The sequence below is a fragment of the Lactuca virosa genome, chromosome 9 (genome assembly GCF_052849685.1).
Source record: "Lactuca virosa cultivar CGN04683 chromosome 9, Lactuca_virosa_CGN04683_v6, whole genome shotgun sequence".
Classification (NCBI taxonomy): Eukaryota; Viridiplantae; Streptophyta; class Magnoliopsida; order Asterales; family Asteraceae; genus Lactuca; species Lactuca virosa.
The window spans coordinates 181,568,176-181,584,114 of NC_136434.1; the positions used below are offsets into that span (position 1 = coordinate 181,568,176).

General features: G+C 37.7%; 1 protein-coding gene across 1 annotated transcript; it reads right to left on the reverse strand.

Moving 5' to 3' along the window:
* Positions 1-11,415: 11,415 nt before the first annotated feature.
* Positions 11,416-14,693, reverse strand: LOC145141463 (receptor kinase-like protein Xa21). The gene is made up of 2 exons (XM_079074747.1): positions 12,033-14,693; positions 11,416-11,953 (listed from the first exon to the last, which is right to left on the reverse strand). Exons 1-2 carry the CDS (start codon positions 14,656-14,658, stop codon positions 11,580-11,582), a joined length of 3,000 nt encoding a protein of 999 aa, XP_078930873.1. The 5' UTR covers positions 14,659-14,693; the 3' UTR covers positions 11,416-11,579.
* Positions 14,694-15,939: the final 1,246 nt, after the last annotated feature.

Consider the following 15,939-nt stretch of genomic DNA (forward strand, 5'->3'; position numbering starts at 1 on the left):
TTGATGAATCTTCTTCATCTTGAGCAGTTGGGATTTTCTACAGAATTTGACATTGAACGCACATTGGGCGAGGAGGCTTCTTGTACTGATTCTTGAAAGATAGCGTGGAGAATCTTCAGAGAGAACTAATCTTCTGGATCACTTCAGCAGGTTTAAGATAGCAGCAGACTGATTGAAGAGGCTTCAATGCAATCCGTCACATAATCTTCAAGTGCAGCTTCACCTTGCTTCTGGGGTTGAAAGATTTAATGTTGAAAGAATAATCTTCATTTCTTGCTCCTTCGAATGAGAATTATTCGATGATCACGGATGAAACTTTGGCTCAGAAATCTCGATACAGTCTCCATGAGTCTCATCTACACCTGAATTCACTTTTCAAGACAAAACAAAACTAAAAGAAAACTTAGCACACAAATTAAAACAGAAACAAAAAATATTTTTGGATTTTTGATTTTTCTGAACAAGAAATAAAACAGAAATAACAATATTTTTGGATTTTGATTTTTTTTTAATTCTCCCCCTAAATTTGTGCATAGAGGAAAACTATGAACAAATTTAACAAAAAGAAAAGTATTTGGGATCAAAGTTGTGAGACAGCCTGAACTTGTTTATCAGTACCTTCACCTTCATGAATAGATCTGGTCAATTGCCGGTATTATGGTCCACTTAAACACGAAGGATATCTACAAAATTTTCTAAATAAACCATTTAGCTGACGACGACCATGGGTATTGTTGTCCACTTAAATTAAGCAGTGAGATCTACAGACAACCTCTAAATGGTTCAATTTTAGTTGCACTAGAACGTGTTCCCCACTTCCCGATATACCCTGGTTATCAAGAACTTCCTAAGGACTCCTTACTTTAGGTGAGTAAACAATTATTAAGGAGGAAGTCAGATTTAGAGATAGATGCATATGTTGTGTCCCAGGTCGGATCTCTTTCAATCACGCAGAGGGGACAACATATGACTAACAGAGATAGAAGGATTGAGAGGTAGAATGTTGCATATGTTGTGTTCCAGGTCGGATATGTTTCAATCACGCAGAGGAGACATCATATGGCTAACAGATAGAAATAGTTTCATAGATAGGGAGATGCGTAGAAATAGAGTTGCATATGCTGCATTCCAGGTCGGATCTCTTCCAATCACGCAGAGGAAGCAACATATGAGTGACAGATAGAAAGCAAGAAAATAATTTCCTACAGACCTACTTTATCCGAACCCCCAGTCGCCCTATCAGAACCAGAATTAAGGACATAATTCTGTACATCAAGGAAAAGTTAAGCCACAGTTCTAGATGCGTATTAATTTAGTGTATCTCGTGGGTTCCCGTGTTTATCTCACTGCTCAATCTACCCGAGCGTCGTATGGTCAGTCCAAACAATCTTATCCAAATCCACAATGTCAAATCCTCGGTGCCTACCAGCACATTGAACACAGAGTCTAGACAATTCAGATTCATTCCCTTACACTGGTTTTAGACTGCCCGTTATCACTTTCTTGATATCACTTCCCAAATAATGCCTACTAACGATAAACTATAAGAAAATGAAAAATTGTCTTGAAAAGAATCAGTTTAAGATAAACTCAGGAGTATAGAGAGCAAAACTCAAACCGTAATTCACCGATTGAATTTGCATCCAGAAGGTCTGAGAACAGCATGCATAATCTCAAAACAGATCCGAAAATTCTTCATGTCATTAAGCACTAACCCCGTTTGTGATCTCTTCCTTTCCTCCTTTCCCGCAAAAGGACACATACTCTCAAACAAAGGTCTGAATGTTGTAAAGTTGAGAGATATCCCCTATCATGTGCCTGGAACAGCCACTACCAACAAACCGAAGTATGATGATATGCCTCCATAGCTGCTCCGACACAGAGCGGGATCAGTTGGTCTTTGAAACCCAGTCCATTTTGAAACTGGGTCGACCTTTGTCATCTACGCAAGATACATTCTCCCACGACATTTCCTGTTTATCACAAACAAAAGATGTAGAAATATTAGAGTCATTAGTTGATTTGGGAGATTGAGCTTTCGGAACCCATTTGTAGTTGGGTTTAACCCATTTCTTGTTGGATCGGATGGGTGCCTCGACACTTGATTTTGAACTCGAAGCCGATCGCCGAGATGACTTTGACCTAGCCGGTCTTGGTTTCGCTAGAGCATCTCTTGGATTGGACTTCTTGGCTGGCATTCCCTTCTTGTTCTTGGGAGTTGGAACGTGACCTTGAGGGGTTTCTTTTGAAGTATCTCCCTCTTGGCGCGTTCTGCCATCCTTGTGTATAGTAGGGAACGTATGCGCGATTAGGACAATTTCTGGCAATGTGTCCAGGTGTTCCACAGTGAAAACATGTCGTTTTCTTCACTGTGAAGTTGTTTCTTCCTGCCCCTGGTGGCGTATCTTTGCCTTGTCTCTTATTGTTCCCACAAGCACAATTACAACAGGCACTCTGTTTCACTTGAATTGGTGGCCTGTATTTCTCAACAACAGGTTGATCAGAAGCAGCTGAGTTCGAAGCAACAGATTCAGAGTTTAAGGAGATGTTGGTTTGTTCAATGGTGTTCTCCTTGTTCTCATCCTCTGCTACTTTACCTGCACATGAAGTAGATGTGCTAGAAACAGGAACATCAGTATTTTAAAATAAATCATCAAATATGTCAAAAAAATTTAACTCAACATGATCCGGAGCAGAAGCATCATAAGATGTATCATTGATTTTAACATCGGAAACAAAAGAGTTATCATTTGAAACAGAAACAGCAGGTTCAGAAACAATTTTATTTTCAGAAACATATCCTTCAGCTTCTTACTTTGACTGATTTAAGGATTGATCTGCAGGGGAAGTAGAAACATTAGTACTTTCAATATTAATAATTCCTCCTGAAACAAAACCAGCTAGTTTGCCATAAACCATAAATGGTTCGTTGGCAATCTCCTCTTTAGTCACATGGTGATACTGATAATTATGATTGAAAGGAGGAGACACTTTATCGTATCGTAAACCCTTTTGTTGGTTATGTTTAAATTGTCAGCAATGGTCTATCATGTTGGCAACTACTTCGCTTGACACATCAAATTTTCTAAAATCAAAATTTGCAGTTTCAAATTTACTTTTTAATGTGTCAAGCTCAGTAGTCAATTCAACAAGTTGTCTCCTAACATAGTCATAATTCTCACATTTATTACTGTAATCTTCCTGAAGTCTCCTAAAGTCTTTTATTTTTGCTTCTAATTCAGCCGTTAGGGGTTTCTGTCCTTTCCTGAGTTGATATCCTTCATATCTCAGGTCCTCAACTTCTCTTTTTAATAAATCAATTTGTTCCCGAAGAAATTTAATCGTAGTTTCACAAGCTGGAGTACATGAAACTTCATTTACCGGAATGGATTCGGAACTCATTTTTAAAAAAAAAATTCTTTGACTAAAAACTCAAAAGTCAACCTTAAAAGTCAAATTTAAAAAGTCAAACTTAAAAGTCAAACCGAAAATCTAAATTTGAAAATTTGAAGGTTAAACGAGAAAGTCAAAGTTTAAAGTCAAAGGTCAAACTTGAAAGTCAAAGTCAAAATTTTAAGTAAAAAGTCAAAATTAAAAGTCAAAAATTAAAATCTAAAATTTTGGGTTGAAAATGTAATTTAAAAGAAAAAGAAAATTGATTTTGGGCTGAAAATGTAAAAAATGCGAAACTGGAAGCGTGAGAAGAACGCCTTTTGAATTAAAAAACGAAGGGATTTATCATCCAGCTAGCTAGAGGAGTTTGTTAAGGCGCTAGGTAAGTTCGGGAGGAGGCCCGGGTTCGATCCCCGACACCTGCAAAATCGCTTCCCTTTTCTTTAATGAACATAAATGCGAACTTCGGACTCTGATCGAAGACGAGATGCGATGCGAGGACGTGGACCGCAAACGAGCAGGTCGTAAACTCCAAGCCGTACACGTCCGAGGCCGTAAACTCCGAGGGTCGTACACGTGACTTCGGACCGTAAACCCTCTGACCGCAAACTCTTCGGAAATCCTAGCTGCTGGTCGTACACGCCGCCACCCCCTCGCTGGTTACGACCAAAAACAGAGTTTTTTCGACTTTGAAGCTCCAAAATTTGATCAAAAACCCATGTTTATCAAAAACACGAAGAACAAACCCTCCCTAATTTTCAGAGATCTATCCAAAAACGCAGGAATCCTTGAAAAATAAGATCAAATAAGCTCCAGATCTGACAAAAATGATTGATACAATCCAAGCTCTAATAACAATTGTAAGTCTCCAATCTGCTTGTGTATCAATCAGATCCGTTTGATGGTGCGGAATCCCAATCAAACGGATGATGTCAGATCAAAATAGAAGAGAAGGAGAAGAAGCATAACTTGAATCTATGATGTATTAATGATGAGAATGAAGTTCCTTACAATAGATTCACACACACTCTCTTCTTCTCTATTGTTTCTCTCTCTAGAACACACCTTAGAATACACACACTTAAGCTCCTTGTCCCTCCACCCACATGCACTCATCACCCTATATATATGAGACATGGGCCGTGAACAGGTTCACGACCGTAAACCTGTTCATAGCTGTAAACACAGCCGTAAACTCTTAAAACATTACAGAAAAATACAATTGCCTAGAAAAGCAAAGTATAAACCATAATTTTGACCCATCATATTTAATATATAATAATGTGAACAAGAAGGAGATTAATTACGATCTAAAAGATTTAATTAATATTTAAATGATTAAGTATGATTTAATTAGTAATTAAAATGGATAAAAGTATTTAATTAATATTGAGATTTAATTAATAATTCAAAATGATTAAAGAAGGATTGTTTTATTTTATATTTAATCTAATTAAACGATTGTAAAAAAAGAAAAGGAAAAAAAATCTTATTTAATATGGTTATTGGTTAGGGTTATTATTGAAATAAGTATCAAAGACCAGGGACTAAGGTTGAAATTTTGCAATTAAAAAGCCCATGAATGTAAACACTTAATTACGATGCGTTCCTTCACTTCCGTCTTCTTTTCATTTGGGCTGTTGTGGGTTAAATAAAAGGGTTGCACGATCGCTTTGTTGAGTTGCTTCATCACAGCGGCAATTGGGAGAGTGAACAGAGAAAACTGTGGGCTTGTGCGTGCGCCGACAAGGGTTACGTTTTCACTTTTCCGGCGACCTACTCCTGCAAACCGATCACGATCTAAAGTTTTGCTACATCTGCGACAGGAAGGAAACGAGAGGGAGCGGGAAGAGAGTTATTGATCGGAACAAAAAAAACGAGAAGACGTCGACTGGTAAGTTAATCCCCAAACCTCTCATGTTTCCTGTTCATCCATGACTTATATCTCGCTGCTAAAATACTACATGTAGCCCTTCGTCTCCTTCCCTGTTCTTGGAACTTTCTGTCAACTCAATGCTTTTAATCCTTAAACGAGATATCTATGACTTCCCTTTTGGTACCTGCTCACGGAAGAAATCCAGGTGGGATAAAAACCCAGGCGTGTGAATCGGTGTGTTTGGGATGTTCTCCATGAGCGTCTTCTATTTGAAGAAAGCTAATGTCAAAACATACGTACTTCTCTATTTTATTCCTTTTCTTTTGATTTCAAGAGGAGGGACTGCCAATAAACATACGTTTGTTTTATCTCTTTTTAGTCTACAAGTTAATTTGCTGCTAATATCCCACCTTATTTCCTATTATTTCAAGAATACGTTGAGATACAATACTTGTAATTTAATTATGTGTATGTTTTGGTAAGTAAATATCACATATGCGAATAATAAATTAGTAATGGAAAATCAGAAGGTGTACGGGATAACGACGTCTCCATGAAGCCATGCGATAAATGGCATAAATATTATTTTAATCCTAATTATATTAGAAATCTGTTGAAGTACGTTTATTGCCTATGGAATTGAGATCGCTTGCTTTTGGTTTCTTAGTGGAATGTTCTTTAATAAATTAGGAATATGATATACGTAGGACTATTAAGAGTTGTAATTATAGGCTACAAAGTCATTTTAAATCTTGGATTGTTAAAATTAATATTAAATGTCTTAAAGCCTAAACCATATTTAATCTTGGTTATATTTAGGTATTTTGGTAACTTGAGGAGCTACGAGCGAGCAATTGTGTTACTAATACACCAAGGTGAGTCGATAGACTTTTCATAAACCTTGTACATAATCGAAAACTACTTTCCGGAAACGGTTCGGTTAGTCAAATTAGAATATTATTAATTGTTGATTATGCCTGTATATGCAATATGAGATACGTCATTGTTTTGCCTTCTGTGACATTTGTATGCTTAGTAAATTTGGTTGATATGACTATATGGTACTTGATACAATTAATTGCAACTACGATATGCTAAATGAAATGCTTGCTATGTGACTATGATCTTGTTGAGTATCTTCTAGGTATATATGTTATGAATCTTGATTATGATAATACGAATATTGCATGCTTGTACTTGATTTACGATCGATTATGCGGGGTTATGCGTAGAGGGCAAAGGGTAAAACCTAGCACTTAGCATGAAACCCTATCCGGATACCTTCGAGCCTGGTTGGTTGAAAAATACCTCCTAGGAAAAGAGCTTAAGCCATTTACGAGTTGCTCGGTCTTTCTAGATGCCCGTGCGACACATGGTACGTGTACACTTCGGTGTTTGCGGACTGGAGTGATGTTGGCCATTCGAACGAGGTCGGATCAAACATCACGTGGGAATCAGGAGGTGTATCGGTAGAATTGACACCGTTTGTACCGATCTCGAACGACACCGCGATGTACTTGTACATTGCATAGTCGTAGTAGTGAAAGTGGAGTCTTGGGGTCGGTGTGATGGGTGGGAGTCGCGAACCACCTAAAGCATTTGGCTGGCCAGGCATACGAGTAGCGAACGTGTTTTTCCCTTGGGGTTAGGTATCACTATGAGACTACCTACGCCTATACGATTATGATAGAGTCCTTTGATATGATGATGTACGATTACGATATGATTATGCATGAAATACGATTGATGTTACACTAATGAATGATACAAAATTGAATGACTGAATTTTATGCGAAAGATGATTGATTATTGATTGATATGTGAATTTTGTTCATATGATCATAATTTGAATGAGTGACCCGTTAGGGGATGGTATGTTTTCCCTTTGGTTGTGTACAAACTCCTATTGGCTCACGAAGCATTTGCTGACACTTGTTTCTTTGCTTTGTGCCTTTACGATTGGTACATGTATCTTAGCAGCTTGGCTTGGTGAGATGGGGTCACTTTTGGGTAGTTTATCCTTAGAATAAAGATGCCACTTGGACACGTTATTTAATTTTGAAACTTATGCTTCCGCTACAATTAAATACTTTTGTTATTTTGGTTTTGAATTGAACGTAACGTTGTGGTTTGAAATGTTTTTGAAATGAACGATGTTTACAATCTTCCGCTGCATTTTCCGTTAAAAGATTTTAAAAATAAATGAAACAAATTTGGGTGAAAAATCATGACATTACACCGAGCCCACACCATAAGTCTAGCTTGCCTTTCTAGCTCACAACTTATGTATGGCTTGCTCCCGGGTTTGTTGGCTTCTGCACAGAGCAATGTGTGCCTTAACCGAACCACACTATTTCGACATATGCAACAAATAAATATATAACCAAAAAACAGATAATCATACAGATCTAACATGTCACTATAACATAGCAACATCCTAAATCAGGATACATAATCTACTGGGTTGACATTTGTGCCTTCGAACCCGAAGTACGGTGAGGAAACTCACCTCACTATCTAAAGAAATAGCAGAAAAGAATGATGTTCCAAGTGTCAACTCTACAAGTCACCTATACAACAAAAAGTAGCCTAAACTCAAACTACAGCTCAAATTACCCAAAATAACCCTCAGTACAACTTGGTCAAAATTATGGTCAAAGGAAAAAGTCAAAAGGTCAACGGAGTTGACGAAGTCAACTTAGACTGAGTACGCTCGGCGTACTCAACCGCTACGCCCAACATAGTGCACTCTTAGCCAGATTACGGGGTCTCGACCAGATACACGCAATGTACCATCAGGTACGCTCAACGTACTCGACTGAAACCCTTTTTCACCCTTTTTCTCTATTAAGACACCATGTCCAAAACTCAGATCTAATTCCAATTAACATTCTAAGTCATAAAGTTTCAAACTTTAGGACTTTCCAAGGCTAGAAAGGGCCCAACAACTAAACCCTAACTTAATACACAAACCAAAACCGCATATCTCATGCATGAAAAAAGGAAAGGGACTAAGATCACATTTTTATGGTTCTTAATAGCTCCGTAATGGATAAAGTTTCCAATTTTATCCATTAGGATGATCCAAATAACCAAGATCTAGTCTTTAAGTCTTAAAGCGATCAAAAATGCATCTTTGTCAACGTAATCCATTAAGTCCAAGTCTCCAACCTTCAAATCTGAATCAATATGATGTTTAGATGGATAACGTTTCCAACTTTATCCATAACAAGGTCACAAACTTTCAAGGTCTAAACTTTATGCACTAAAGTGACCAAAAAGTGACAAATATGAAAATTAACAAGATCTATGAAACTAATGAGTAAGTTTGAAGCTTTTTACTCACAAAGGACCAGAAATGATGTAATCTTGTTGGATCTATGCTTGAATCCTTCTTCCATACACTTTGCCACCACCTTGTTCTTTAAGATTACACCTTATAATGGAGAAATAAGCTCATAAATGATGCCAAGGATCAAAATAAGTGAGAGGAGGATTGGGTTTGGAGTTAGAGGCTTAAGAGGGTGAAGGCTCATGATAGGAAGGACCCCCAAGGGGTAAGAGACCGTAAATAGGGCTCAAAACTATGAAGTTAGAGTTTTAACACTATGACGGTACACCCAATGTACCAAAAGTTATGCGCATCGTAACACCCTAAAAATGCATATCTTCAGCCTAGTACACCCAATGTACTACCTAGTGTACGCCCAACGTACTACCAAACTTCCTTTTCCAGCTTAACTTCAAACATCCATAACTTCTTCATTTCAACTCCCTTTTCAGCACTCTTTATATGCACGGAAAGGTATTGAAGAGCCCCACAATCCTATTTAATTACTTTTGACTCAACACATACCGAACTAAAACTATTAATTCATGAAAGAAGTCAAAAACACCGTTTTTCCCATTTTACTGTGACTCGAAAACACAAACTAAGATCTTGGATCACATAACCAATACTATACACATCCAATGGGGTCTAAACCCTATTCCTTGAAGCCCAAGGCCTTCACTTGATCCATTTATTGTCCAAAATCCTAAAATAAGAACTTCTCGAAACAGGATGTTACAAAAGGTCCATAAAAATTATTACTTTATAGACATGAATACTCCATGCATGTCCTTTATCCATTCTAGGCGAAAGGTGAAGAGATGACACCAAAACTCACAAGCATGGATCCAAAACTAAACCAACTTCTGGATCTGAACCTTATAATACAAAAGGGACCCTTAGAATCCATAAAGTTGCTAACTTTATGGATCCTTTCCAATCAAGCTTGCTCAATCATGAAGAAAATGGGACAAAAGCTAGATCTAGCAACATAGAAGCATAAAGGTTGAATCTTGGACACTTACAAAGGTCCAGAATGAGCATAAAATGATGGTGATGAGGTTTCCTTGCTAGATCCACAACTAGAACACCTTCTTCTGATTCTCCGTCTCCTTCTTTAAGCTCCCAAATGTACTAATAGGCTAAGAACCATGAATAAAGATTAGGGTTAGGGTTTTTCTGAGGTTTAAGGGTGATGGAGGCTGATAATAAACCCTAGATTCGAGATAATGGGGCTTAAATACGAGGGAAACCCTAAAATATCATGGGCTTGGGCTGCAGCCTTCCTCTCGTCGTGACCACCTATGGGTCACGTCGTAAGCACAAACCCGAATACATATTTCTTACTTGGCTAGTCACGTTGTGACCACCCTATGGTCACATCGTGACACCCGATTTTTCCCAAAAACCATACTTTTGACTCCTTAAAGCCCTAAACTGAACCATTGTGGAATACGAATGTCAGATCTGATGGGATGTAGTCTGAATAACTGGCAAATTGACGACTAGAGGTATGCATCGGGCCTGATGGTTGCATTGGAGGTGGTCCATTAGGGCCCATTGTGTCGTTGGTTCAAAAACTGTACTGGTTTCGTGGGTATGATTAGCCTAATGATTTGTAAATTGGTTTGATCCATGAGAAGGGTATGGTGATGGCGATGAATTTCATGATTGTGAGTTCTTCCAACTTTGTTGATGCCATTTTTTTCCTTGGTTCTATTTTTGGTGGCCATGACCTCCACGTCCCTTGAAACTTCTGTCATGTCCGCGAACAATTGAACATCGACCGCGACTGCCTGCACTCTACCCGAATAGTTGTTATAGGTGGGAGTTTGACTATGTTAACCAACTGCAACGTTTGGTGATGATCAATCGACTGAAGTAGGAGCAATAAGAATAGTTTGAGTTTGATTTTGTATAGTGGTTTTTCTGTGTTGTTCCAGCTGTCACATGCTACGAGCCATCTACCATGATGGAGAGCTTTGATTGATATATGCCCCAATGATATCAAATTCTGGTGGTAGTCTACGAACCATCTGTAAGATGAGTGTTGCTTCAGTGACAGGGTTATCAACATCTCCTAGTAGGTCTGCTAAATCTTTCAATTTCTGACAATAGGCTTCCATTGGCGAAAATGCAGCCATATTGAGATTTGAAAATTCTTGTTCGAGGGCTGCTACACGAGAGCCTTTGTTATTAATAAATTTTGCTTTGAGTTTGTTCCATGCATCTTGAGTAGTGGTATCACTTTCTAGAATTCGAACCATTAGTTCATCGGGTAAAATGTTGTATATCCATTGCAAAACAAGTGCATCAATCTCCAATCTCCACACACTGAAGATAAGTAGGATTGGTTTCCTTCAGAGTTGGAGTGTCATCAGTATGATCGAGCACCTTGTAGGCTTTGGCATGAACACAGAACAATTTTGTCCACGAGGAGTATGTAACGTTGGTGCCATCTAGGGTTCATATCTTGGTTTGAATGTTTGTTACAGTGTACGTTGAATGTAGAGTTGTGGCCTTCACTTCGCTTGAACCAACATCATCTTTGCCCATGATGGTGACCTCTTGAAGGAGAATGAAAGGGAGAAGATCGAAGGCATATGAATATGCTTAGATAAAGTTGTAGCGATGGATTGAAGGGTAGCTGTCTGTTCCAGGGTTGTGGCTGTGATACCATAATAGCGATTACAGAATCATGAATTGGTTTCTATTGATAAACAATGCCCTATATAATGTATATATATATAGGATAAATGCAAACGGACACACCCATATAATCAGGAGATATAATATGAAATAATACAATAAAATACATCTTCCAAATATATATTATCCTAATATATGATCGACTAATACAAAATGTACCTCAAAATGTTATATTTTATTCAATACATCTATTCCATTTATGCTAACAAATACTAAAGTACTCCTATACTGAACAAAATAAAAACCGAAAATATTGACTAAGAAGTAACCTCAAATATTTTTAAGCGTTTCCAGGATATGTTGCAACCCGTGGACAACATTTTTGATATTCATCCGTTGTGGTGGGGAATCCGCGGAGCATGATACACCAATCTTGATAATTGAAGCCACACAATGTTCTATATTATTTGCATTTTCTAACTTGCCTTGCTTAGAAATAGCATCCTCTTGAAGAAAAGGTAGAATGTCATTATCGATAATATTGGTTATAGAGTCTGGCAAGGTTGTGTAAGCAAACTTATGAAGGTTAAGATCTTCGCCAAAGATGTTGTCTGTTGGCATTTTTCCTGTCATCACCTCCAATACTAGTATCCCAAAACTGTAGACATCTCCACTAGTTGTCATCTCACTCCCGAGACCATACTCTGCAACTTATAAGCAATTACTTTAGAGAAAGGTAATACTAGAGATAAATAGGAGCATCTCAGGATAGATGAATCTTACCCGGAGGTGCATAACCGATTGTTCCTCTAATCACAGTTGTGCTGTTTTTGTTTGCATGTGTTCCAAGAAATCGAGTTAAACCAAAATCTCCAACATGGGCCACCATATTATCATCGAGTAGAATGTTGCTAGGCTTCAAGTCACAGTGAACAATGGTTGATATGCAGTGATTGTGAAGATAGTCGAGTGCAAATGCGACATCAATGAGAATATTTATTCTTTGAAGAAGGTTGAGTCTGGATTTACTTGCGGGTGAATGCAACCAATCATGTAAACTTCCATTGGGCATGAACTCGTATACCAAAGCTTTGAACTCATTGCCTTGCATGTCAACACTCGAACATGAAGTTATTATCTTCAACAGATTCCGATGTCGAATACTCTGCCATGCTTCACACTCTGTTATAAAGCTTTTGTGTGCACCTCGGTTTTGAAGATGCATTACTTTGACTGCAACATATCCATCATCATGTTTAAGGATTCCTTTATAAACAGAGCTGAACCCACCCTTGCCAATCAAATTTTCTTCGGAGAAGCCATTGGTAGCCTTGAAAAGTTGAGTATATGATATTTTCATGAAGTGTTCATCCGTTGATGATTGAGAATGTTGGCCTTTCTTTTTCTTACACCAAACATAGACAAAGCATAACACCGTGAAAAATGTGAATGCAATCAAAATGACTATAGCAAACAGTGGAAATCTTTTTTTAGGTTTGCGTGTCTCCTTGCATTTGAATAACCCAAGTTCAGCCAAGCCACCACAAAGCCTACGATTCCCCAAAATAGAAAATGCACTTGCATTGGCAAACACTCCTATAACTGGTACTTCACCCTCAAAATCATTGAAGGATAGGTTTACATATTCTAATACGATCAACCGTTGTAAGAATTGAGGAATTTGGCCTGATAAATTATTATGAGAAAGATCGAGTGTGGAAACTCCTCTCATGGAACTTAATGATGGTGGTACCATGCCATTAAATAAGTTACCTTTAAGTGATAAGAATGAAAGGCTAATGCAACCACCAAGGCTACTAGGAATGCTACCTGATAAGTTATTGTCAGATAAATCCAAAGAAGTCAGCATCTTGAGGTCACCAACCTCTATTGGAATTGACCCAAACAGGTTGTTTTTAGAAAGATCTAATGCTATGGTTAGAGATAAAAGTTGAAGAACTTGTTTTGGTATTTGGCTGCTGAGTTTATTGTCATCAAGCTTCAACTCTAATAGATTATAACAATTTCCCAAGCTTGATGGAATATGCCCATCCAATCTATTGGAATGTAACCAAAGTTTAGTCAACAATGATAAGTTCCCAATGGCATCTGGAATCGGCCCCGAAAATTGGTTCCTATCTAGATAAGCAATTTGTAGGTTTTTAAGCTTAGAAATGGTATAAGGGATTTTTCCTGTGAACTGATTATTAGATAAAACTAAAACTTCTAAGCCGACTAGATTACCTATACTTGAGGGGAGGTTTCCATATAAATTATTTCGTAGTATAACAAGAAGCCGAAGTTGATCAGAAAGATTACCAATTGATGCGGGCAACAATCCCTGAAACTTGCAATTCCGAAGATCCAATCTCTCTAATCTGCTGCAGTTTTTCATTGTCTCAATAAACTTCATATCATCAGCTTCTCCGAATCCATAGACATTATCACCCAACGTTATTGACTGGATATCATTTAGTTTTGAAAAGTCGATTGTCAGCTTCCCAATAAAATTATTGTTGTTCACCTCAAGAAGTCCTAATTTCGAACAATTAGATATCGAGGGTGGAAGAGGTCCGGTTAGTTGGTTATTCCTTAATTGAAGATACTCGAGATGAGGGAGCATTTCACATAAGGCTGAGGGAAGATTACCAACAAGCTGATTTTCAGCCAAGGAAAAAGTTATTAGGAGTGAGAGGTTATAAATGGAATGAGGGATAGTTCCATTTAAGTTACTATAACCCAAACTAAACTCTGTTAAGTTTTTCCAATTCCCGAAGGTGTCTGGAATGCTCCCACCCAACGGGTTGTAGAAAGCATTTAACACTTTCATTGATGTTAAATTCCCCAAGACAGCTGGGATTCCACCTGTTAAGTTATTATACTGAAGTAAAATAAGAGTAAGTTTCGAGAGGAAACCTATCTCTTTGGGTATGCTTCCAACTAGATTGTTTTCATAAAGTCCAATTACTTCAATATTAGAACAACCAGACAAGTTGGTTGGAATGACTCCGTTGAATTTGTTAGAGCCAAGTTGGAGGTAACGTAACCTGGATAGACGACCAAGTTCATGAGGGAGGGTTCCATGAAAGCTGTTGTTCCAGAGAAATAACCCACGAAGAAAACTGAGGTTCCCTACATAAGGAGATATCGAGCCTTGTAGGCCTTGTGAAAACATGTTTAGAGCAATCACTCTTCTGTGTCGCTTCCCACATATAACACCATTCCAATCACAGAAATGAAAGGAAGCGTTCCAAGAGCTTAGAGATTCGTATGGATCCAGAGTGATCATGGACTTCAACTGCAATAACGCCCAATGATCAGTCTCGTTTCCGCCAATAGAAGCAGAAATGGTGGTGGTAAGCAGAAACATAACAAGACTAAAAAAGAAGAACTCAATACGAAAGTTCATTTTTGGAACTAAATTTAGGAGTAGGGTTAATTGCATGCTGGCTTTTAGATTTATACCCAGTTTTTGAATGTGAATGTACGTGACATCCACTGATACAAAAAATCCCTTATCACCTTGACCAAGTCAAATTTAGGATTTAAATAGTCAAATTACCTATAGGATATTGCAACTAAATTGATACTCATTTTATATTTACTCTTTAGTTGTTTCAATAATATTATTTATATATGTTAAATGGTATTAACGTAATAGTGAAATTAATGACAACTTCAGGACCCTACGCATATCAACATAACCACTGCCTGTCCGCATTTAATTCCATTATGCAGAACTTATATATGGTGATGAGACGTCCAACGAGTTCATGTAAATCAAGTAACCACACAATCTCAATAGACATATGCATAAGTTATGATGAAAATGATTTATGTAGGGCATATAACTTAATTCCAGTAGCTGGAGGATAATTGATCAATTCTATAAAATTTGATTAATTTGCCTTTATAACTTTTTACACAGCGCATATATCCTTCTAATCTGAAATGATCGACTAACTTGCTCTCATGATATCTTTTTTATACTTCTTTCTATTTAATTTAAAGTTGTATTAGATAAAACATAAGAGGGCCCACCCCACCTCAACCCACCTCGCTCTCCCTTTCCTAATTTCATAGTGAGAGACAATCAATGACCTCGTTACCCTGCTATATAAATTCATAGGGATTTGTTGAGAGTGGATGCCACAAGAGGATTCATAGGTTTAAATCAACGTCTAAGGAGGAGATTTGTGTTTTGTTGTTCTGCATCTTTATAAAAATAAAAAAAATAAAAAATAAACCCATCCCATCATCTCGCACGTATTAGAAAAGAATACGTCATCATCTCCTATGTTTAGCTGTTGTGTTTTTTGGAAAACTGAGGTTCAAATGGTTGCGGGGACTTGATTTGGATTTTTTTAAGTTCGGCAACTTCAAGATCAAACCTAAATCGAAACAAACCCGGATCAACCTACAGCCACGACATGTCGACATGTCGTGACTATAGCGACGAGATGTCATGGTTATAGCTTGACTTATGATGATGACATGTTGCGACTATAGGTTAACCTACAGTGGCAACATGTCACTATAGGTGGACCTACAACAGTGCCATATCGGTCACCATAGGTAAACCTATAGCAACGACATGCCGTCGCTATTGGTCAACTAATGATGACAGCTGCAAGCCGTCGGTACATAATTTATTAGGTTTTTTTTTTTTTTTTTTTTTTTTTTTTTTTTT